The 24,873-nt window shown below is 36.9% G+C and overlaps 1 protein-coding gene across 1 annotated transcript in view; it reads left to right on the forward strand.

Annotated features, from left to right (window-relative positions):
- Positions 1 to 24,873, forward strand: part of LOC102856777 (chromosome unknown open reading frame, human C8orf34) — a 429,483-nt gene that overhangs the window by 296,906 nt on the left and 107,704 nt on the right. The window contains exon 9 of the mRNA XM_006880533.1: positions 10,670 to 10,746. Within this exon, the coding sequence (XP_006880595.1) occupies positions 10,670 to 10,746 (77 nt within the window). The remainder of the gene's footprint in view (positions 1 to 10,669; positions 10,747 to 24,873) is intronic.

Consider the following 24,873-nt stretch of genomic DNA (forward strand, 5'->3'; position numbering starts at 1 on the left):
GTTTAGGGCTGTTGTACATAGGGTCACTATGAGTCGCAAGCGACTCGACAGCACATAACAACAACAACATAGTCAAATAGCTTTCCAGAGTCAATAAAGCATAAATAGACCTCTTCTGGTATTGTCTGCCTTTAGTTAAGATCTATCTGACATCAGTAATGATATCCCTGGTGTCACAGCCTATTCTAAACCCAGCTTTAACTTCTTGCAGTTCTCTTTCAATATACTTTTCTAGGCATTTTTAGATGGTCTTCAGGAATACATTGTTGATATGTGTTGTATTTCTTTTGTTAGGTATAGTAACAAATGCAGACCTCTTCCACTCAGTTGGAGCTGTCTTCCAAGTTTCCTGGCACAGATTAGTGAGCCTGTGTCTCTCAGTTGAAACATATCAGCTAGTATCCTTTTTATTCTTGGGACTTTATGTTTTGCCAGTGTCTTTAATGCAGCTTCAACTTCTTCCTGCATCACCATAGTCTGTTTATCACATAATGTTGCTTTTGTTGTTGTGTAATGTAGAGTCGGAACTGACACATAGCTTTCCCACCAGTAGGTTTTCAGAAGCAGTTAATAGCATGGGAGGAGACTGCTCATTCTTCTCTCGAAGAGCAACTGGTGATCTCAAACTGGAGCCTTTGGGATTGCAGCACAGCTTCTTGCTACTAGGCCACCAGAGCTCCCTTACCATAAATACTTCACAGTGACTTTATGTACTCTGTCCATTCTTCTTTTGATGCTTCCTTGAATCATTTAAGACATTGCCCATTGTATCTCTCAGTATTGCAACTCAAGACTTAAATTTGTTTTTCAGTTCCTTCGGCTTGGGAAATGCTCAGTGAATTCTTCCCTGATTATTTTTCCAACTCCATTTTTTCGCACATTTCATTATAATACTTTGCTTTATCTTCTTGAGCTGCCTTTTGACACATTTTGTTCATCTCCTTTATTTCCACATACCATACTCTCATCAGATTTTCAGAGGCTTTTCTCTCATCCATTTTGGTCTTTTAGTTCCCCTTTGTCTTTTTAGTGACCTTTTGCTCACTTCATGGATGATATCCTTGATACCATCCCACAAGGCTGGCTCCTCCTCCAGGCCCTTTGTCCCTTATGGGGGTTCCAGCTGTAACAGACTCCTGGAGACCAGGCTGGAGCCTGCTGCTGCTGGGGCCTGCAGCTGAAGGCACCCATCAGAGGCCAGAAAAGGAGCCGAGAGTTGTAGTGACTTAAAATTCTTGGGACATTAAACAGTTTATCTACAGTATGCCATTGGACTAAATTGCTCCCACTGGGGGGAAAATTGTTCATTAAGTGCTTTCTTAAAGTGCTGATATCTTGAATGTTCTCATACAGATATTAATAGATACATAATCAGCAAATTCTAAAATGAGATATCTGATTTAATGCATTCCTTTTTACATAAGTTAGTCGAGTTACCGACTCAAATAATTATTATTTGCATTACCAGAAGGTGCTAATGAGATTTTCATTTCAAGTGTGCTATACATACATTGAACTTGACTCAATGAGTATAAATATTTCTATGAATAAGTGTAATTGTGTGAATTAAAAAATCTGTGTGACACAAGCAGCAAAAGTAAACAAGCATAATGGTAGCAGTTAAACAAGACTAGATTCCTAGTAGCCTTCATAGTCATCTATAGCGTAGGCAGGTTTCTACTCCAAGGCTCATCAGAGACTGATAGACTTTGTCAAAATTTCTTTTGTCATTTTGTAATTTGCTATATTTCAGCTTCTTTTTCTCTAAAATGAGGTAACTAGAAAAACTCCCAAATAATTGACAGATTTAGATTCATTGTCTTCCAGGTGTGCCCGATTCAGGCCATGGTCTTTTCAAACACTTGTTATGTATCTAAGAGCTGGATAGGATGACAGAAGAATTGAGGCCTTTGAACTGAGGTATTGAGGCTAAGTTCTGAATATCAAATCGACTACCAAAAGAACAAACATATGTGTCTTGGAGAAGGTATAGCCAGAGTACTCCTTGAAGGCAAAGGTGGTAAAGCTTTGTCTCACATACATTGGGCATGTGTCTGGGTGGGAGAGGTGATTCAAAGGAGAGGGGTGAGAAAGTGGAGGGATCATGAAAGAGAGGTAGTCCATTGACACGGTGACTCAGCAATGGGCTCAAGTGTGTCATAGATTGTGAGGATAATACAAAACAGAACTGTCTTCAGATTTGTGTTTATAGGGTTGCTATGAGTCATACTTGACAACACCTAACAACAGCAACAACGGCGACATGATGAACTTTGTAAGCAAAACAATTCAATTTTTTTTTCATTTTTAAAAAAGATGTAACACCAGCTACACAGGAATAATGTTTTTCTTGTCTTACACATGGCAATAGTTTGCTTCACAATGTGGAATAAGAACATTTTAAAAGTTGGGCAAAAATTTTATTCAAATAAGTATTTGATGCATACAAAACACACACATACAAAAATTTGAATGAATATAAAATTATGCAAGCAGTTATTGCACTATTTTGTAAATGAAAATTCAGCATTAGGCTACTTATGTTTAATTTACATCTTAATTTAAAGAACCAGGCTATTTGATATACTTGCAAGTGGCTGTTAAAGGACAAAAATTGAAGTATTCTTTGTAAACAGATTAATATTCTTAATTTAAAGTAATATCATAATCTCTCGATATTTTTTGTAGAGACAGAAACCTTGAAAATTAGCTTTTCTATCCATTGAATTAGCCCCCATTGACTAAATTATCTCCTATTACTTTAACTATAGACATATGGTCTTGCAAATTATCAACAGTTGTGGGACCAATACAAGAGAAAGATTTCCACCCTATGAGAGACGGTGGTGGAGAGAGGCTATGGCACTGCTGTGAAGAGTTTGTGACAAGATGTAAACCAGAGGAGCCTTCGAGATGAAGACCAGTTAAAAGTTTTGCTTACTGTGTGATTGACGGAAAAGCTGACTTGTAACTGCTTTGAGATAAATTTTGCTGGACGAATAAGGAAACAAGAGGCTTCTTGCATTTGTGCTGCTAAACTGAACTGGAATTTCACTAACTGATGAATTGTGCCTTGTTAATCTGACTTGGGACTGCTGGACTAAACCTGAATTGTGTGATACTTTTTGCCTCCCCAGTTCCCCAACTTATTTCCCTAATAAACCTCACAACTGTGAGTAAAGTCTGTGAGTCAATTTGCAGTGAGCATTGGATCCAAAGATTGGTAGAAATAAGTGGAGGAGTATGTGGGGTGGCATGTCTGACTATGGGTATTATTGATGGGGACAGTTCCTCTGAATTAAGCAGGTAGAAATCAGACTCAGTCACCCAGTTTGCAACTGCTCCTTTCACATTTTTTCAACTAGAATATAATTTCTGTGAGTTGGAGCCAATTAAATGTTACCTAATAAGCAGTGGACAATAGGCAACATCATGATAGATGAAGAAAAAAATTTATTAATTATTTACTTTTTACTTGGATCCACAAATAATGCCTGTGCCAGCAGCAATCAAGAAATCAAGAGATGAATTGCATTGGAAAAATCTGCTGTGAAGGACTTTTCCAAAGTATTAAAGAACAGATGTTGGCTTAAAGACTAAAGTGCATCTGCTCCAAGTCATGATGTTTTCACTTGCTTCCTATGAATCTGTTGTTGTTGTTAATTGCTTTTGGGTCAAACATAACTCTTAGCGACTCTATGAACAAAAGGCCTGAAACCCCTCTATAACTATCAACATATATCAAAGTTCATAGCGTTTAAAGAGGTATGTTTAGGAAGAGGATGCCACTCCTGCTCCCAAACCTGTCATAGAATGTTCTGAAAGTTAGAAAATGTATAAGGATGGCAAAAGAACCAATGCCTTTGATTTGTGGTGATGTTGAAGAGCACAAAATATCCTACACACTGCCCAAATGGTAACAGTTCTCTTGGAAATACAGCCAGTAGGGTCCTTAGAGAAAAGGATGGTGAAACTTTTTCTCATATACTCTGTTCGAGTTGTCAGGCATGATCAGTACCTGGAAAAAGAAATTATCCTGGAAATGGTGGAGGGTCAGAGAAAGAGAGAAAGATCTTTAAAAAAAAATCTTGACACAGTGACTATAACAATGAGCTGGAGCATGTTGGAGACCTTGAGGATGGCACAGGAAAGGACAAGGTTCATTTTTGTTGTTCACAGGGTGGTAATGAATCATAGTTGGCTGGACAGTACATCGCAACAACAATTAGCAAAACCATATTTTGATGAAAGTAACAAAATAATACTCAGGTAATAATTTTTTTAACCCCACTCCAATCCCCATATATTGTTAAAAGTATTTGATGCTAATATTTTTTACCACAGGTAAAACTAATCAGCATATTCTGCTTACAAAAACACCGTGGGCAGAGGGTACAGTCAGCAAAAAGGCATAATTTGTGTTATTTGTGTAAAAATTTAATATGTTGGTTTCCTAAAGTTAGCTTTATGGTAGAAGGCATAACATAGTCTACATTTGAATCTAGATAAACATATGTTCTGGGATTTAGTGGGATTTTTCTTCTTGAATGCAAAATTCTAAATTATCAGAGATACAGTTCTCTGATTCAAACATTTAAGTGTGGATTTTTCAAAGCTTTTTTTCTTCATAGTCCCAGGTGGCCACTAAGGAATTGAAGGATTTAATGCTCTGATTTCTTCCTAGAATTTTCATTTTAGTGTGCAGCAGAAAAATCTGTCTTTATCCGTGCATAGAGCTGAAGGAAAATCTTAAGAGATTCATTAAATTCTCTTTAGTATTAATAAAAATAAGAAACCAATTTTCAAAATGTTCAGTGGTTAAGTTCCTTTCTCTTCACTGATTTTAAAAAAGAAGTACTTGAACAGGAGTTAAAAAGCTCATCTAAGGAAATTAAAAATAATAAACTCTAGTATAGAGAATTTCTAGGAAGCTCTAGTGGCCTGGTGATAAGAAGCTCTGCTGCAGTCCCAAAGGCATGCAGTTCAAATCCACCAGCTGCTCCATGGGAAGGCTAGGCATTGTCCTTGCACGTGACTTACTGCTTCTGAAAACCTGCTGGAAGGTCAGCCATAGATCAGTTCCAACTAAGTGGCAGACAACAACAACTTAGATAACATAGAAATTCTCAAATGATCAACATTCTTTATGGCCATAAATTCTCATTTCTGTCAAGAGGAACCAACTCATAGCTCACCCTGCTGTGAATTTTCAGAGGCTGTAAAACACCCCTGAAGACACTGACCATCTTTCTCTTAGGGAGTAGTTGGTGAATTCAAACTACTGACCTACGGTTTGGTAATACAGTTCCCTATCTACTAGTTCACTAGATCTCCTTATTACCAATAAAGATCTCTTTTATAATTAAGCTCAGCAGACTTAGAGAAGCAATTGCCATTGTTTCAGTACTATACTTGACAGTCATCACTCATTCACTCCTCCATCTATCACAGCAATCACAAGTAATTACAACTTCTTGCTTGGCACAGTGAGATGCAAAATACGCCCCTAATTAACAATATACATCCTTGATGCAGTATTTTTTCTTTATTTTTCAATTCCATTTTTTTAAAAGACGTGCAAATACTTAAATTATGTTGTTATGATGTGCCATCAAGTCACATGCAACTCATAACAACCTTATGGACAACAGCTCTGAACCCTGCTCTATCCTGAGGAAACTTGTTTCTGAAAACAACTACCCTTATTTTCCCAGTGACTGATCAGTTCATCTCATCATCAAGAGTTTTCCTCTCTTACGCTGTCCCTACACCCTCCCAAGCATGATGTCTCTCTCAAAGGATTGGTCCCTCAATGCAGCATGTCCAAAATATGTCAGACGGAGCTTTAGAACACTTGCTACCAAGGAGCAGCCTGGCTCTCCCTCTCCAAGACAAACCTGTTTGTTCTCTTAGCTTGTTGTTGTTGTTATGTGCCATCGAGTCGTTTGCGACTCATGGTGACCCTATGTACAAGAGCTCTAAAAGCTGTTCTATCCTGTGCCAACCTAGCCATCCCAAACACACTTATGCCCACCGCTCCAGTCACAGAATCGATCCATCTCATCGAAGGTCTTCCTCTCCTTCGCCTCCCCTCCACTCTGCCAAACATGATGTCCCTCTCCATCAACCAGTCCCTGCTTGCAACATGCCCAAAGTATGTCAGACGAAGCTTCAGAACCCTTGACTCCTAGGAGCATTCCGCCTTCACCTTCTCCAGGACAAACCTGTTTGTTCCCCTAGCAGTCCATGGGATATTCCACACTCTTCTCTGGCACCATAGCTCAAAGGCATCAATTCTCTTTCTATCATCCCTATTCACTGTCCAACTATCTGATGCATAGCACGTAATTGTAAAGACTATAACCCAGATCAGGCGCACCTTAGTCTCCAGCCTGATGTCGTTGCTCTTCAGTACTCTTGAGAGGTCCCTCATAGCCAACTTTCCCAATGCAATTCATCTCTTGATTTTCTGCCTGCTGTTACCAAGAGTGTTGACTGTGGAGCCAAGCAAACTAAAACTGTTAACAATCTCAATCTCTTCACCATCCATACTGATGCTGCCAATTGGCCCAGTGGTGAGAATCTTTGTTTACTTGATGTTGAGCTTCAACCAATATAGGAGGCTGCAGTCCTTGACCTTCTGCAGCAAGCGCTTCAGGTCCTCCTCAGTTTCAGCAAGCAGGGTGGTGTCGTCTGCATAATGCAAGTTGTTAATGACTCTTCCAACAATCCTGATGCCACATTCCTCTTCGTACAGCCCAACGTCACAGATGATCTGTTCTGCATACAGATTGAAAAGCTATGGAGACAGAATACATCCGTAACAGACCCCCTTCTTGATTTTGAACCATGCAGTGTCTCCCTGCTCTGTTCTGATGACTGCCTCTTGGTCCAAGTATAGGTTTTCACATTAGCACAGTCAGATGTTCTGGGATTCCTGTTCTCCTCAGACTCAGCCATAGCTTGTTGTGATCCACACAGTCAAAAGCCTTTGCATAGTCAATGAAGCACAGATAGACATTCTTCTGGTATTCTCTGCTTCCTGCCAAGGTCCATCTTACATTAGCTATAATATCCCTAGTACCACAACCTCTTCTAAATCCGGCCTGCACATCTGGAAGTTCTCTGCTGACATATAGCTCCAAATGTTTTTGGGTAATTTTCAGCAGAATCTTGCTTGCATGTGATATTAATGATATTGTTAGATAATTTTCACACTCTGTTGGGTCACCTTTCTTTGGAATGGGAACAAATATCTATCTTTTCCAGTCAGTGGACCAGCTGGCTGTTCTCCAGATTTCTTGGCACAACTTAGTGAGCACATCCAGGACAGTGTCTGTCTGTTGAAATATGTCAATTGGTATGCCACCAACTCCTGGTGCCTTGTTTTTAGCCAATTCCTTTAGAGCAATTTGAACTTCCTCCATCACTTGCTCATATGTCATTTCATGAAATTCTTCTGCGGCAGCCAATTCCTTCTGATACAGTGACTCTGTATTCTTTCCATCTTCTCTTGATACTTCCTGGATCATTTAACATTCTACCCAAAGTATCCTTAAGTATTGCCACTGGTGGCTTGAGTTTCTTTTTCAGCTCCTTCAGCTTAGGAAATGCTGAACGAGTTCGGCCCTTTTGATTTTCTGACTCCAGCTCTCTGCACATTTCATTATAGTATCTTGCTTTGTCGTCCCGGCCTGCCTTTTGAAATTTTCTGTTTGGCTCTTTTATTTCTGGGTTTCTTCTTTTAGCTTTGGCTTCTCGGCGCTCTAATGCAATATTCAGAGTTTTATCTGACATCCATCTTGGTCTTTTCTTCTTCTTTAGCCTTTGTAATTATCTTTTGCATCCTTCATGGACAATTTTCTTGATATCCTCCCAGAGCTCATTTGGCCTATGCTCATTGGTGCTCAAGGCCTCAAACATTTTCCTGAGATGGTTTTGAAATTCGAGTGGGATAGACTTAAGATCAAATTTTGGTTCCCATGGACTTGGTTTAATTTTCCTCAACTTCAGCTTGAACTTGCACATGAGTAGTTGGTGGTCTGTCCCACAGTCAGCATCCGGTCTGGTTTTCACTGCTGATATTGAGCTTCTCCACCACGTCTTTCCACAAATGTAATCTGTTTGATTCCTATTCATGCCATCAAGTGAGATCCATGTGCATAGCCTGCGTTTATGTTTCTTATAGAAAGTATTTGCAATGAATAAATCATTGACTGTGCAGAACTCTATCATTCTATCTCCAGCCTCATTTCTCTCACCGAGCCCATATTTTCCAGGTACTGATCCTTCTTCCTTGTTCCCAACTTTTGCATTCCAGTCACCCATTATTATCAGTGCATCTTGACTGCATGTTTGATCAACTTCTGACTGCAAAAGTTGGTAGAAATCTTCTATTTCCTCCTCCTTAGCTCTTGTTGTTGGTGCATATATTTGAATTAGAGTGGTAATCACTGGTCTTCCTTGTATGTGTATGGATATTATCCTGTCACTCACAACATTGTATTTCAGGATGGATCTAGAAATGACTTTTAAAATTATGAATAGTTCTCTTAGCAGTCCATGGTATACTCAGTACTCTTCTCCAGCACCACAGCTCAAAGGCATCAATTCTGTTTCTATCATCCCTAATTATTTTAAAGTTTTCTGATGCATAGAAAGTAATTGCAAAGACCCTGGCCTGGATCAGGTGCACCTTACTCTCCAGATTGACATCATTACTCTCCATTAGTCTGGAGAGGTCCCTGACAGCAGACTTTCCCAATACAGTTCATCTTTTGATTTCCTGACTGCTGGTACCGAGCATAGCGATTGTGGATCCAAGCAAACTGAAGCTCTCAAAAATCTCAATCTTTTCACCATTTATCATGATGCTGCCAATTGGCCCAGTGGTGAGAATCTTTGTTTTCTTGCAGTTGAGCTTCAATCCATATAGGAGGCTGCAGTCCTTGACCGTCTGCAGCAAGCACTTCAGTTAAAAAAAAAAAAATCAACAAATACAAAAATTCATTACATGTGAGTTAAGTATAAATTCCAATAATTTACTGAATATATCAGAATAAAATTTACTGCAGCTGCTGTGTAGTCATGCTTTCTAACTTAGAAATTTGTCCTTCTAAATGAGTGATGAGCAGTGGTGGCCTAGTGACAAGAAGCTGCACTGCAATCCCAAAAGCGCACAGTTCTAATCCACTAGTTGCTTTGTGGAAGAAGGATGAGCATTCTCCTCTCTTACAGTTAATTGCCACAGAAAACCATCTAGAGAGTCAGCTATAGGTTGATTCCAACTTGATGGTACACAGCAGCAACAACAGCAAATGAGTGACACTTATTATGGCTCATCCATGCTTGTCTGTCAGTTAATAGTATTGGCTTAATATCCTTGTACCCTTTGTACCAGCAGTCAGGAAATCAGGAGACACGTTGCATTGGGCAAGTCTGCTGTCAGGGGCTTCTCCAATATACTGAAGAGCAATGATATAATTATGAAGATTAAAATGTATTTGATTCAAGCCATGGTCTTCTCAATCATCTGCTACACTTCAGAGGGCTGAACAATGAATAAGGGTTGACAAAAGAACAGACAGATATATTTTGGGGAAGATGCAGCCAGAGTGCTCCTTGGAGGAAAAGGTGATGATTTATTTGTCATACTTTTGACATATAGCTAGGTGAGACTGTTCTTTGGAAAGAGACATCATGGTTGAAAAAATGGAGGGCCAGCAAAGGAGAGGAAGACCCCAATGAGATAGAATGACATGATAACTTAAGCAATGGAATGTAATGTGTCAGAGATGACGTAGATGGCACAGGATAGGGCAGGGTTCAGTTTGTCTGTTCATAGGGCCTCTATGAGTTGGACTCAAGTGGAACTCTTCTAATAACAACATGAAGATGGAGCATTATGCTACCAGTTGGTCAATGCCAAGCATGGTCATCTAGGGTGGACAAATTTCAGCAAGTTTCCAGCCTAAGACAGATCAAGGAGAAAGACTTCATAATCTACATACAAAATGTAGCCAGTGGAAGACTTACGTATCACAGTAGAGTATTGTCCAGTACAGTATTGAATAATGAGATGAGACCTTTCATTTGGAAACTCAGTCGTTACCATCAAGTCAGAACCAACACGTAGCCTGCCCTCCAGCCAGCTTTCAGGAGGCCATAAATTGTATGGGAGGAGACTGGTCATGTTTCTCCTGTAAAGATTCAATGCATTAGAGGTGCTCTGTATTCTGGTTAGCAGTACAACTCTTTACCAGAGGCACTCAAAATGCACAGAGGTTGCAATATTGGTTATTGGTTACTGGTGATTCAGAAAATAGTGCAAAACCACATAGTGTCATGTTGTACATAGGACTGTCATAAATTGCAGCCAACTCAACAACTAACAATCACAACTGTTGTTGTTATTGTGTACCATTGAGTTGGAACCAACCTATAGCTTGACCCTCCAGTAGGTTTTCAGAGAAGCCTTTCTCATTTATTGTCTTAAAGTATATCACTGTACACTTCATCGTAACTAAAAAAATTCTGAGTTTTCATTAACTACTCCAGTCATTTCAATACTCATAATTAGTTTGTGTGTTGATGCAAATATCAGGGAATAGGGTTATATATGAGATAATTACTATGCCACTATAATTTATTCATTGTTTTTATAAAACAGATTCATTACCTGGAACAGAAGAAACCCAGATGGAAGAAGGTGAAGAATTTGAGAAAGCATCTCCATTAATAGGGCATGTAAGTTTATTAGTTTGTTTCATTTTTGCTCAAAATCTAATGTAAATTTGGGAGAAGGATGGCCAATCTCCTCCCGTGTAAGTAAATGCCTCTGAAAACCCATCAGACAGTCAGCTATGACTTGGTTCCTACTCAATGGTATGCAACAACAACAATGTATATTAGTAATAGTAAAATTTAGGAAGGATAGAAAACACTATTCTTTAAAGACTTTAAAAAATATCACTGCAGTGTACCAGTAGGTGGCTGACTATTGCAGATATACAGCAAAATTGTATTGTTTTCAGCAACTAACAAAGAGGATTTGAACAAAGTAGAAAACATAAATTCTGGTGTTACTAGTTATGTACAAATGAATATTCTAAAAGATTATAAATTGTCTCATTGTTGTTGCTGTCATATGCCTTTAAATCTCCTGCGACTCACAGTGCCACTGTGTACAACAGCTCTAAACCCTGCCCTGTCTTGAGCCAGTTTCATTATCTCTGACACACCTACTCCTGTTAACCCAGTCACTGAATCAGTCCATCTCATCTGGGGTCTTCGTCTCTTGCACTGTCCCTCCACCTTTCCAAGCATGAGGTCCTTCTCCAAGGTCTGGCAACATGCCATGGAGCTTCAAAAATCCTTGCCTCCAAGGAGCCAGCCTGGTTTCACAGTCTCCTGAGGCATCCATAGTTTCACTAGACATAATTTTGTTAGAAAAATGCATGCTTTGCATATCCTGGAGGCTCACATGTAACTTCTGTGTGCTATTTTACATTAAGATATACTGGGTTTTTTTCAATAATATATTGGGAGACAACCATTAAGGTTGAACATGTTTAAATGAAATAAGGTTAAAATAAATACAAGTTTTATATGTGTACTCTAAATATAAAATTCATAAAATACATCAACATGCTGAAATTTCAATGCAGCAGCTAAGGAAATCTTATTGTTAATTTTACGTGCTGTCAAGTTTTATTCCAGTTCAAAGGAACCCTAAGTGGCAGGGTGGAACTGCCTCGCAGAGTTTCTTAGGCTGTTATCTTTCTGGGAGGAAAATATGTCTTTTCTTGTTGATGGTGGATTTGAGGAGCAGACTTCTCCACTGGCAGCTGAGAGTTTACTATCAGAGTTCTCTAGTGTAATGTGGCATTATCCTAAGTATAACAAGTGGGGTGGGTTAACATACCCCTAAGTCACTCTTATTGTCACTGAAATTGTGGGGTAGATTAACGTACCCCTAAGTCATTCTAAGTCACTGAAATTGTATTTACAGCATTATTTTAATCACAGGACTTGGATATAAAGGCACTCTACTTCTCAATGAACTTCTTAATGAAATTTCAATGTAAAAAAAACCCATAAATTTATTACTATATTTGATCATTTGTCACTCTAATTAATACTTGGTGTTTAAATTTTTTCATTTCTTTCCTTTTTCTTTTTAATACTTGTCACCTCTACTTGTGAGAATCCACTGGAGGGCCAACTAAGAGTTAGTTATGACTACATGGCATACAACAACAACAACATATTGCTTACTACCTGTTTCCTTTTACCATGTTATAAATATATGAGGGCAAGAATTTTTGTTCCATTATTTAATTTCTGTAGTTCTAGAAGAGTACATACATATAATTCACAAATTCTTTTTGTCGAATCAGAACTGATGCACAGCTTACCCTCCAGCTTCAGACCCTTCAGTGGATTTTCAGAGACTAAAATCACACAGGAGGAGAGTCTCCAACTTTCTCCTGTGGAGCAGCTGCTACTTCCAAGCTATCTGGCATTGGATTGGCAGCACAATTCCTTACCCAGTAGGCCATAAGAGCTCCCTATACATAAGTGCACAATAAATATATGTTAAATGAAGGAAGTTAGAGTCATTCTTGACTGTGATTAAAAATACTTTTTATATACAGCCCTGGATAAATCAAATACCATGGTTGTCCTCTAACTCAGTTTTTACTCTCCTTACCTAACTTTTCTATTGTTAGGACCTCTGTAAAGTGTTGTGGAGCAATGATGTTGGTTTAAAGATTAAGGTGCATCTAATTCAAGTCATGGTCTGTTCAATTACTTGTTATGCATCTGAAAGTTGGACCATGACTAAGGATGGAAGAAGAGAATATGATATCCTGGAGTTGTATTTTTGTTGAAGAGTACCAAATATCTCATGGACTACCAAATGAACAAGCAGATATGTCTTAGAGAAAGTGCAGTTACGGTGCTTCTTAGCGGCAAGGATGGAGAAGCTTCATTACACATATTTTGAACATGGTGTTAGGAGGAAGCAGGCTTTTAAGAAGGACATCATTCCTGGAAAGGTAGAGGATCAGTGAAAGAGAAAGACCCTCAGTGAGCTGATTAACATAGTGACTATACCACTGGGCTCAAGTTATCAGAGATGATGAGGATGGCACAGATTAGGGCAGAATTTATAAAGTCTGTGAACTATGAACAGAGTTCACAAGGTCACTATGAGTCATGATCAACTCAGTGACACCTAACAACAACAACTACCTGATTATTCTGAGCAGCTGCCAGAGTAGTGAATGTGGAAACTAATAATTAGAGTAAGAATATTCATTTTAGGTAAGACAGAAACTCAGAGAAAGTTAAGAACAAACTCACATTAAAAAAGCAATGAGATCAGGAGTTGAACACCAGTCAATTCCCCTGCTACTACACACACTTGGAGTTTATATTGATTTTCTGTTCCATTTTGAATGATGGCTTATTGGTAAGGAGTTGCACTGCCAACCCTAAAGCACGTAGTTCAAATCCACCAGCTGTTCCATGGAAGAAAGATAGGCAGTCTCCTCCTATGTGATTTACTGCCTCTGAAAATCCACTGAAGGGTCTGAAATGAGTATGTTCTGACTTGATGTACTTAACAGTAACAACACATTTCTATTTATTCACCATTTTCTTCCATTTTAACCAGTTCTAATCCATGATCTGTAGCCCAAATCTAATTACTTCTTTATTCATTTGACCTTTAGATATAAGAACCTGTTAACCTGTCCTATCTAACAGCTTAATGAACTTAAGCATTTCAGAAAAAACACAGTCTGTTCTTTAAATAAATTCTTATATTGTTTAGATTTCAAAGATTTCGTTTTTCTTGATTCTTTGGCCATGTTCTTCTTCATCAAGTCCCTACTTAAATCTGAGTGTTGCTACAATTGAATACAGTGTTACAAAAATGATGCTCCCACATAAAATAAAAGAATATAGTGAAATATGTGTTAGGTACAAATATTTTTTTTAAATTATAAACTAGAGTTTCAGTAACTATTTGGGGGGGAACTCTAGCTTTCTGTATTTTATAAATGATGCATGTGTTTCCATAATCTGAAGATTATAAAAGCTTGTCATTATTTAGATTGTAATAAACTCATTCATCGTTTTTGCAAATGTTTTGTCAGCTGCTAATTCCATTCCTCATGTCTAGAATAGTTATTTTCTAATTGCTTTCTAAAATGATAATAATATATCTTCTTCATTGTATTTGATTTACTTAAAAAATATAAAAAAACCTTAAAGAAATTACCTTCATTTTTTTTAAACTGCCTCTGTGTGAATTCAGACAGACTCTTTAGAGATTTTTGCCTTTTCCCCCACAGAATCCACAGTGTTTATTTACTCAGGGAAAGAATTCTTTGTAGGTCAACTTGTTTTCAATTCTCTTTTCATTAGATTTTGAGTTCTTGAAACTTCTCCGATTCTATTTAATTCCATATTAGCAATCAGTTGTTTTATAAATGTGTGATATGTAAACATTACAGAGATAAGTGAACAAATAACCAGTTCTGGAGATATAATTTTTAGATGGCAGCAGCTTTTCTGCTGATTGAAAACCACAACAAATACATAACATGTTAGCAGTCGTTGTTGTGTGCCATGAGGTCAGAACTGAAATAGAGCTGATCCTCCACTGGATTTTCAGACGCTCTTTAATTGCACAGTTTTAACTTTTTAATTGGCCATCTTTCTCCTGGGGAGTAGCTGGTGGGTTTGAAATTGTTAGAATGATGTTATTTCACATAGGGATTACCAAATCCATAGTTATGCAAATGTTTTACTGTAATATTTTTGGTGAATTAAGAAGAACATTGTTCTTTTATCGAAGTATTAACAGAGAATTAAAACAAAACAAAACCTTCTTTCCTCTCTTACCGTAAGATGTGCATAATAATTCCAAACTAATTTTGACTCATATCCTGGAAAAATACAAACGTGCTACACATACTGAAAACCATTCCGATTACTTTCAACACATGCTTTCTCGGTTTGTTAACTTTGCATATTGTGTATTGGATATTGCTAAGTGGATAACAGACTCTTGGAAACATTTTCCTCCCAGTGGTTTAACTTGTGCTTGAAATATTTTGTGAATAAAAAGTAAGTGAAGGGCAGCATATACATTTAGATTGTTATCCTGCCCCAGATAAGCAAATCATTCTCCTGGAATTTTCCTCTCCCCCTCCTTCTCCCATGTTCTGAAATGCTTTTTAGTGTGTCTGCAGCCTGTGCAGATGAAAGCTGGATTTGTCAGGAAATCCATTTATTTAAAATGAATCAACAAAAAGAAAATATTAAAAAGAAAATTCCAAGCAGCAGGTATTGACTTTGACCTTTCAAGCTTCATAATATAATAATTTTAGATTAATCATCTACAAAAATCTCACATTTTATTTGTCTTCTTTAAACTTAAAAAGTAAATTATGTTTTCAAAGTATTGAAAAACATGGTTATAAAAGAAAAAAATGAAAAGATAATTTAAGAGAAATTTGATGTTCAATAGCTTACTGACTATTTTTCCCTTGGAAATTTCATCTTTATTTCATTTATTGTTCAATTTTGACGAGTGTATTATCAGCTACACGCATTAGATTTTATATAAATGGTGGTCATTCCTAAAAGCTGAAAATATATTAAAAGAAGTCTTAGAAAGAAGGTGGAAATAAGAAACATTAGTGAAGATTGACAAAGTTGCAACCCTTACCACTTGCTAATAGGAGTGAAAGATGGTACAGCTGTTGTGGAAAACAATGTAACAGTTTCAGAAAAACCTAAAAATATGACTGTCATGTGACCTAACTCCTAAATTGAATTGAATGCACAGACTCAAAGAGATGCCTGTGCACCAGTGCTCTTTACAGCACTCTTCATAATAGTCTCATTGTGGGAACAACCTAATTGAGCATCAACAGACAAATGCATAAAGAAAATGTGGCATGTACACATAATGAAATTCTACTCAGCTAATATGAGACAAAGACACTCTGTGATACTGTGAATTGAGCTAGAAGATGGAATGATGCATGAACTAAATCTGTCATAAAAAGTAAATATTGTATGACCTTACATAAAAAGTTAAGAAAAAACAAATATATAGATAATGTGTTTATTCCTTGTTACCAAGGCAGAAGAAAGGGAAAAGAGGAAATTAACAATGATGAAAATACCAAGTAGGCAACTGATTATTGTAATGGCTTTCAGTAAATTTTTCACTTATAGAGAGATAAACTAGGAAAAGTTTAAAAAAAGGATGAATTAGTAAAAGTTGTGTGAAAGATATATTTTAAACAACAATGAATGAGTAGCTACTCGTGAATGAGAAACTGTTTATATACAGTCAAAAATTTAATGGGATTTGGCTTATTGATTTGAAGCATTAAAGTCATGATTTTATGGTATATATTTGTTGGTTGGTTAGATAAAATCTTTAATTCTTAGGTTGTACCTCCTCCTTTATTTTATTTATTATGTCTGGGGTCTGAAAAGCTTGGAGTTAGAAATCTAAAACATAATGGTCAGTCTTTAGGGCCTGGGACAGGAAGAAGGAAAAAAAAAGAGTCAGGAATAGAGTGAGAATAAGAAATGAATTGATTATTGACTCCACAGTTACCACAATTGAATATTTTGATCAAAGATTCTATAGAGGAATCTTTGATCAAAAGGTAGAAAATGAAGAACAGAGGTTCAAATTTTCATGAACTCCAAATATCCTGGATCCATGAAAACTAAATGAGCTCTTGAAACTATTACCCTGAGATAATCTTTAAATTTTAAATCAAATCACAGTTTGAAGAGGCAAGAAGTAGTTTTGCCTAAGGAGTAAAAACATCTATCATAAGTATCATGCTCTTTTTTTTAGCTATCTGTGTTGGGTCAAATTGACAATAGCAATTTAAAAGATTACATTAATACCTCAGGGAATAGTGGAAACAAATGCTGAGAACACAATCAGTGTCACTAAATGGTGCATATGTTGCTGCTGTTAGGTGCCTTTGAATGCAGTGTGACTCATACATAGCAACCCTACGCACAACAGATCTGAACCCAGTCCTATACTGTGCCATCCGCACACTTCCTGATTCACTCGAGCCCACAGTCACTGTGTCAGTTCCTCTTACTGAGGGTCTTCCTCTCTTTCGCCGACCCTCCACTTTTTCTACAAGGATTGAATCTCCTAAATGTTTAATCCTTGTGTGGGTTTTCTTGTAATTAATAAGTATATTTACATGTTTCTATTGATTCAACATTAGTACAATTGTGACATTATTTCTTGGGCTCTGAAAAATTCTGCACTATATTGTTGATATAATGAGCAGGAAAAGAGGTCTAACATGCATTTATAGAACAAATATAACTGAATTCTGTAAAAAAGTCTCCATAAGTTATACAATTAAATAACATTAATGATGAAAATTCAAATTTATGGTAGTCTGTTCATTGTTATAAATTAGTTGGGCAAAAGACAGTGTATTTTGATATTTTTCAGATTTTTTGGTAATTATTAAAATGTGTGTTGGCTAATTTTAATTTGGTTTGATTAGTATATTAAGAGGCTGAAGTAAATGAAAAGCAATAGGGGTTATGTTTGTCTAGTGAAGTCAAAGCACTATGCCTCTGAGTGTGAGCTGTGCTGAAGGTCTAATAGAACCTGCATTATGCAAATAACATGACCTTACTAATACAAAGGGAGAACTTGAAATGCTTGCTGTGAAAGTTCAAATATTACAGCTTTAATTTGAATTGCATCTGAACACCAGGAAGAAAAAAAGTCACTACCAGCCCAATAAACAACATGATGACAGATGAAGAAACAATCAAAATTGTTGACAATTTATTCTCTCTTGGAACCACAATCAACCTTCTTGGTACCAGCAGTCTGGAGATCAAACGATGAATTGCATTGGAAAACTCCACTGTCAGGGAAGTTGCCAATTTACTGAGGAGCAGTGCTTCTAAGACTAAGGTGTGCCTGATTAAGACCATGAGCTCTTCAGTCATTTGTAAGCATCTGAGAGCTGGACGATGAAGAAGGATGACAGAAGAAGAATTGATACCTTTAAGCTGTGGTATTGGAGAAGAGTACTGAATATCCCATGCACTGCAAGAAGAAGAAACAGATATGTCATGGAAAAGTGCAGTCAGAATGCTTTTTGGAGACAAAATGACAAAAATCCATCTCATATTTTGGGCATGTTGCTAAGAAAAGGCTATTTCTTGAAAAGGGACATTATGCTGGGAAAATTAGAGGGTCAGTGAAGGAGATGATGACCCTCAATGAGATGAATTGACACAGTGACTGCAACAATGGGCTCAAATATGTCAGAGATATTTGAGGATGGTACAGGACAGGACGAGGTTCAGATCTGTCACTAGTAGGTCGGCTGTGACTCATGCTTAGATCAAAGGCACCTAACAACATATTCTGACAACACCTAGAATACCTGGAGGAGAGGGACGAATTCCTAGAAGACCAAACCCAACCAAAATTGGCACAGACATTTGAGCAGACCTATCACAAAAGAAGAAATTAAGCAGAGCATAAAAAAAAAAAGAACAACAATAGAAAAACCCCACTGTTAATTTAAAAATAAGTCCTGGTCCAGACAGCTTTACCAGTAAATTATACCAACATTCAGAGATGAACTGTCACTCATTCTATTTAAATTATCCCAAATATAGAAGAAGGAAAATGTGTAGCTATTCTAAGATGCAAGTGTAACCCTGATACCAAACTTGCAAAGACACTTAAAAAAACAACCCTATAGACCAAAATCTCTCATGAACAAAGATAGAAAGACCTTAACAAAATCCTAGCCAATAGAATCCAATCATATAGCACAAAAATAATTCATCATAATCAGGTGGGATTCATAATAGGCATGCAAAAAAAAAGATTCAAGATTAAAAAAAACAATTTATGTAACTAATCACATAAATAAAGAAACGTGCAGGTCCATATGATTATATCATTTGATACAGAGAAGGTCTTTGATGAAATCCAACATCCCTTCCTGATTAAAATACCCAACAAAATAGGAGTAGGGATACATTTCCTCAACTCAATTGTTCAAAGTAGATCTGAAAAACCAAGAGCCAACATCATTCTTAAGGGAGATGAAACAGGATGCCTAACAATCACAACTTGTATTTGATATTGTATTAGAAGTTTTAGCTTGTGCAGTTAGGTAAGCAAAGGAATTAATAGGCATCCAAATTGACAAAGAGAAGGTAAAAGTAGATCTGTATGCAGTTGATATGATAATGTACATAGAAAATCCCAAACACTCAACCAAAAAACTATTAGACCTTCTAGACCAGTTCAGCAGAGTAGCAGGTTGTAAGATTAACATACAGTCTGATTTCTCTACAGTAACAAAGAGAACATAAAAGAGAAAATAAGAAAAAACAATACCAATTAAAGTAGCTAAACATAACATACCTAGAAATAAACCTAACTAGAATCATAAAAACCTGTATGAGGAAAATTATAAAACACTGCCACAAGAAACAATATGAGACCAAGTTAAACTGGGGGAGGGGAGGGAAGGGAATAGTCCATGTTCATGGATACAAACACTCAACACTGTGAAAATGGCAATTCTACCAAAACCAATCTCAATACATTTACCAATCACACAATTTAATGAGTAGAGGGAGGAAAGAAATGGGAAGGATAGAGGTGAAAAGACAGGATAATGATGGGCATTGTCCAAGTGTGATTGATTTTATAAAACATAATGCATAGAAATGATTCTATCAAACACAATGTGAATGAAGAATGATCTGAAGTACAACGTATATGAACTTTGCAAGCAAACCAATTTAAAAAAAAACACCAAAAAAATTTTGAGAATTTTTAAATAGAACATAAAAATGCAGTTTTCAATTTTGTTTGGAAAGAGACCTCAAATAAGCAAAGTTTTTCAGAAAAAAAAAGCAAAATAAGAGTCATTCTTGATTATATAAGACCCTACTACACAGCTGTAGTAATCGAAGCAGCATAGTTTTGCTACAATAATAGGTATATGTTATTGTTGTTAAATGCCGTGGAGTCATAGGCAACTCATAGCAACCCTATGAATGAAAGACCTGAACACTTGTATGACTTTCTTGTTTCTCCAAATTAATAGCATTTCCAGAAGAAAGCTATTTTGGAAGTGGATGCCACTCCTGCTTCCAAAAAGGCATATAGACCAAGGAATAGAATTGAAAAATCAGAAATCCACGTATCTACATATGGTCAGTTGCTATCTGACAAGCCTCTTTAACAAAAGGTGCTGGCTAAACTGAGTATCTACCTGCAAAAAACTGAAACAGGATCCACAACTCACTCTGTACATAAAAAGTAACACAAATCGGGTCAGAGTGTAGGAAGAATAATAATAAAAAAAATAAAACCACAAACAGAAAATCAGAGGAAAAAATAGAAACTTAGAAGCCCAGCCCAAACAAACAACAAATAAGTGAATAGAGAAACTGTAGTGCTTTCACACATGGCAAACATAGCCAAAAATGCACAATCAAAAGATGACAAAATGGATGGATGGGATCTTATAAAAATCAAATCCCTGTATGCATCAAAAAGTTTTTCTTTTTTAATTTCAAATAAAATTTTTATTTTATACTGGTTTATTTACAAAGTTCGTATGCGTTGTTTTTTCATACCAGATCTTTCCCTTTTTCTTTAAAAAAAAATTCCAATAGCTTGAAAACAAAGCTCACAGACGAAGAACATCTAGTTAAAATTTTCAGAATAATACAATGCCACCAGCTGCTCTGTGAGAGAAAGATGGGAAATCTCCTCTCGTGTGATTTACTGCCTCTGAAACCCACCACAGGGACAGCTAAGAGTCTGTTCTGACTCGATGGCTCATAACAACAGCAGTGCCTCTACAAGAAAAACACCAATAACATAATTTCAAAATGGGTACAAGATATGAAAGGATTCTTCACCGATTAGGATATTTGCATGGCCAACAAACACATGTGGAAAAGTTCAAAATTACTAGTAGAGAGATGCAAATAAAAATAATAAGACACCATCTCATCTTTGCAGCAAAGCTTAGGAGGACAGCAAAAAATAAATATTGGTAAGGATATGGAGAGATTGGAACTCTCAAGTACTACTGGTGGGCTCGTAAAATGAAACAACCACTATTGAAGACAGTTTGACATTTCCTCAGAAAGGTGAATAGAAAAATTCCATATGACCCAGCTATTCCAATACAAGGAATATGCCCCAAGGAAATCAGAGTTGAGGTACAAGTGGAGCTATGTATATCTGTGTTCATTGCAGCAGTATTCACAATATCAAAAAAATGGAAAGAGCCTCGGGTTAGCCTAAATAAAATAATATTACCGTAAAATGTGTAATGCTATTGCATAAAAATTAATTTTCATATTTTAAAAATACTTTATTCATCAAAATCTCAGACAGTTGTTGTTATTGGTTTTGTTGTTAGATGCCAACTCACAGCAACCCTGTGGACAAAAGATCTAAATCCTGTTCAATACTGCACCATCCTCACACTTCTTGACACACAAGAGCCCATTGCAGCAATCACCATATCAATCCACCAGGTTGAGAGTCTTCATCTCCTTTGTTGACCCTCCACTCTCCCCAACATCTTGTCCTTCTCCAAGGAATAGCACCTCCTAGCAACGTGTCCAAAGCATGTAAGGCGAAGCCTCATTATTCTTGCCTCCAAAGAGCACTCTAGTTGCACCATCTCCAAAACATACTTGTTCCTTCTCTTGGCCGTTCGTGGGATGTTCAGTGCTCTTCTCCAAACTACACCTCAAAGGCATGAATTCTTTTCATGTCATCCTTATTCATTGTCCAGGTCTTGGATGCATAGCTAGTAATTGGAAAGTCTATGGCCTGAATCAGACACACCTTAATCCTCAAACTGATTTTCTCAGCATACAGATTGGATAGGGAGAGAGAATGCAATCCTGACACACTACCTTCCGAATTCCAATCCATCCAGTGGTCTCCTGCTCTGTTTGTACAATAGCTTCCTGCTCTGGGTACAGGTTCTGTATGAGCACTCTGGAATTCCTATTGTTCTCAATATCAGCCACAACTTGTCATGATCCACACAGTTAAACACATTTGCATGGTCAGTAAAGCACAAATAGACATTCTTCTGGTATTCCTTACTTTCAGCCAGGATCCATCTGATATTAGCAATGATATCCCTTGTGCCATCTCCCCTCTCAATCATGCTTGAACTTCTGACAGTTCCTTGACTATATATGGTTCCAGTTGTTTTTTAATGATTTTTAGCAGTATTTTGCTTGCATGTGATATTAAAAATATTGTTACCTCACACAGCCTGGACAGAGACTGGATTGACAGATTGATAACTCTTTCTCAATTCCATGGGGAATGGTGCATGGCTGTTCTTAGTTGGTAGAGCAATTTGTCTAATTAATTCTGTTAAATCTCAGACAATACCTTATTAAAAATGCTACATTCAGATTTTTGTTTTATATAGAACTATGGGTATATTGTCACAATAAATTTTTTATAAGACTAATTCTGGTGGCCTAGTGGCAAGAAGCTGTGCTGCAATCCAGAAGACACAAAGTTTGAGGCCACCAGCCGCCCCTCAGGAGAGGGGTGGGCACTCTCTTCCTGTGCAGTTAGCTGCCACTGAAAACCGGCTACGGGTCGGTTCCGACTTGATGGTGCACCACCACAACAACAATTTTAATGAGCATCCATGTTAGAGCCTTTCAAATATCCATTGTTCCCTCATGTTACACCTTTCAAAAGGCCAAATTGTATGAAGTTCTTTAAAACACTTTATACACATTAGGAAAAGATCATTTGCCATACATCTCAGAGCCTCTTCTTATACCCTTACCAGAATTATGTGTTATTTTAAAACTTCTAAACAAAGAAAATTTAAAAGGACGTTTTTGAGTTCTGAAAGTTTTATATCTTTGTTAACAGGCAGCTGTCTTTGATTCCCATTTAAAAGTTTTCCTATATATTTATTAAGCCTGTGTGGATGTGGTTCTGCTTTCTCTGACATGTCTCTAAGGGTCCCTAGTAGTATAGTGTGTAAAAATTGCACTGCTTGCTGAATGGTTGGTAGTTCAAACTAGTCACCTGTCCAGGAGGGTAAAGAAGTGTATTCTCCTCTTCTAAGATTGACAGTCTCAGCACCTGATGGAGACCCATTTCAGTTAGAGTCTCCTCGATGCTAGTGAGTGTCAATATAGATTGCTTATTCTTTGATCCGTGTTATATTTGGGAGCAGCGGTTTGTTTTTCTGTCGATTCTAGCTCTTAATTTGTACTGATATTTTGTGAGTTTATTTTGGCGCTCTTATGAAGTGAGGTAGAAACTCAACACATTTTCAAATGAAATGTGTGTATGACAAAGTAGCCTCTCTTAATTGTTTGAACATTTTTATCTGAATTCACTATGCAGAGTGATGTCATTACTAACTGCATTATTAACTTTGGCAATATGTGATATAAACATTATTCCTTTTTCTTTGCTGGTATATTTTCATTTCCCCAGTTTATAGAAGGGCAAATCAAGACTTAGAGGTATCAAATAGCTTACTTATATCCTTAAGTTTTTAAGTCAGGGAACCAGGATTTTGAGTCCTCGCAGACATTCCAGTTCTAGACCCTGTTCATCAACTATTCTGCTATCAATGGCAGGTGGCAGATGAACCTTTGTTGACTTGGTTATTCTTGTTATTTTAGTTATTATATTTTATAATTCCTCGCTCCTTTTATTTATTTATGTATTATTATTTTTTTTAAATAAAAAACCTTAAAGATATCTGGTGGCTTCATCAGTAAAGAGTTGCCAACTCCAAGGAAGGCAGTTTCAAATCTGCAAACTAATCTGAGAAAGAAAGTAAATTTTCTCGCACATGGTTTACAGGTGAAACCCACTTGCAGGGTCTGCTACGAGTCTGTTCTGACTTGTTGGTTATGAGTTTTCGTTTTGTTATTGGCCGTTACACACTAGCTATTCTTTTTTACTACCTTAAAATAAAACATCTATCAAAAATTTTACATAAATTTAGGATTTTGTTCTTTCAAAAAAAGTCTGATGGATTATTTCTCAGCATACAGGAGTTTACCAGTTTCTAAGATACTGTAATTCACTTATATAGATAATATTTTAGCTAATAATATTTGCAAAATTTCTGAAACAAGCTTTAAGTGATTGTCACAAGAATCACAAATTAGACACAAAATAGATACCTGAATATCTAGTTACTTGTTTCAGTACACTGGGAAAACTTGATCCAGAAATAGCAAAAGTTTCTTGGAAAAGAGGGAGACTAAATAGTCTGTAAGTGAATATTTCTCCATGACATCAAAACTATTAAGAGTTATTCATATTTCTTAAGAATGGTTAATCAGATGTCTGTATTTATTTTATTTTAGTCTGAATTTCTGGAATTTGTTATTTCCTTGTTAAATTTTACTAACACTTTTTTAAGAAAAAAGATTATTAAAATATTTGTGTTTTCTCAGGAAGAAAGCAGATATTCTCTAACTGACGGGATAAATTTCAAATGATGTCAAGAGAAATAACTAACCTTAACTAGGAGGCCACAAAAGTTTAAAAATATCCCTATAAGGTATATTCTTCAAGAAGGAAGAGATAAGCATATCTAGTCCAGGAGACAGCAACCGAAGCATAGAAACAAGAGGACCGAACAGTATCTAGATCATGGAATATACCTGTTGCACGGGTACCTTTTCCCTACACTTGTCTGTTCCTGTTGTTGTGCCATTTGAAGCTAAAGTATTGATCTGTTGTTGTTGTTATGTGCCGTCGAGTCGCCTGCG

Source organism: Elephantulus edwardii, unplaced genomic scaffold, assembly GCF_000299155.1.
Source record: "Elephantulus edwardii isolate Elephantulus edwardi_28Jun2011 unplaced genomic scaffold, EleEdw1.0 scaffold00008, whole genome shotgun sequence".
Classification (NCBI taxonomy): Eukaryota; Metazoa; Chordata; class Mammalia; order Macroscelidea; family Macroscelididae; genus Elephantulus; species Elephantulus edwardii.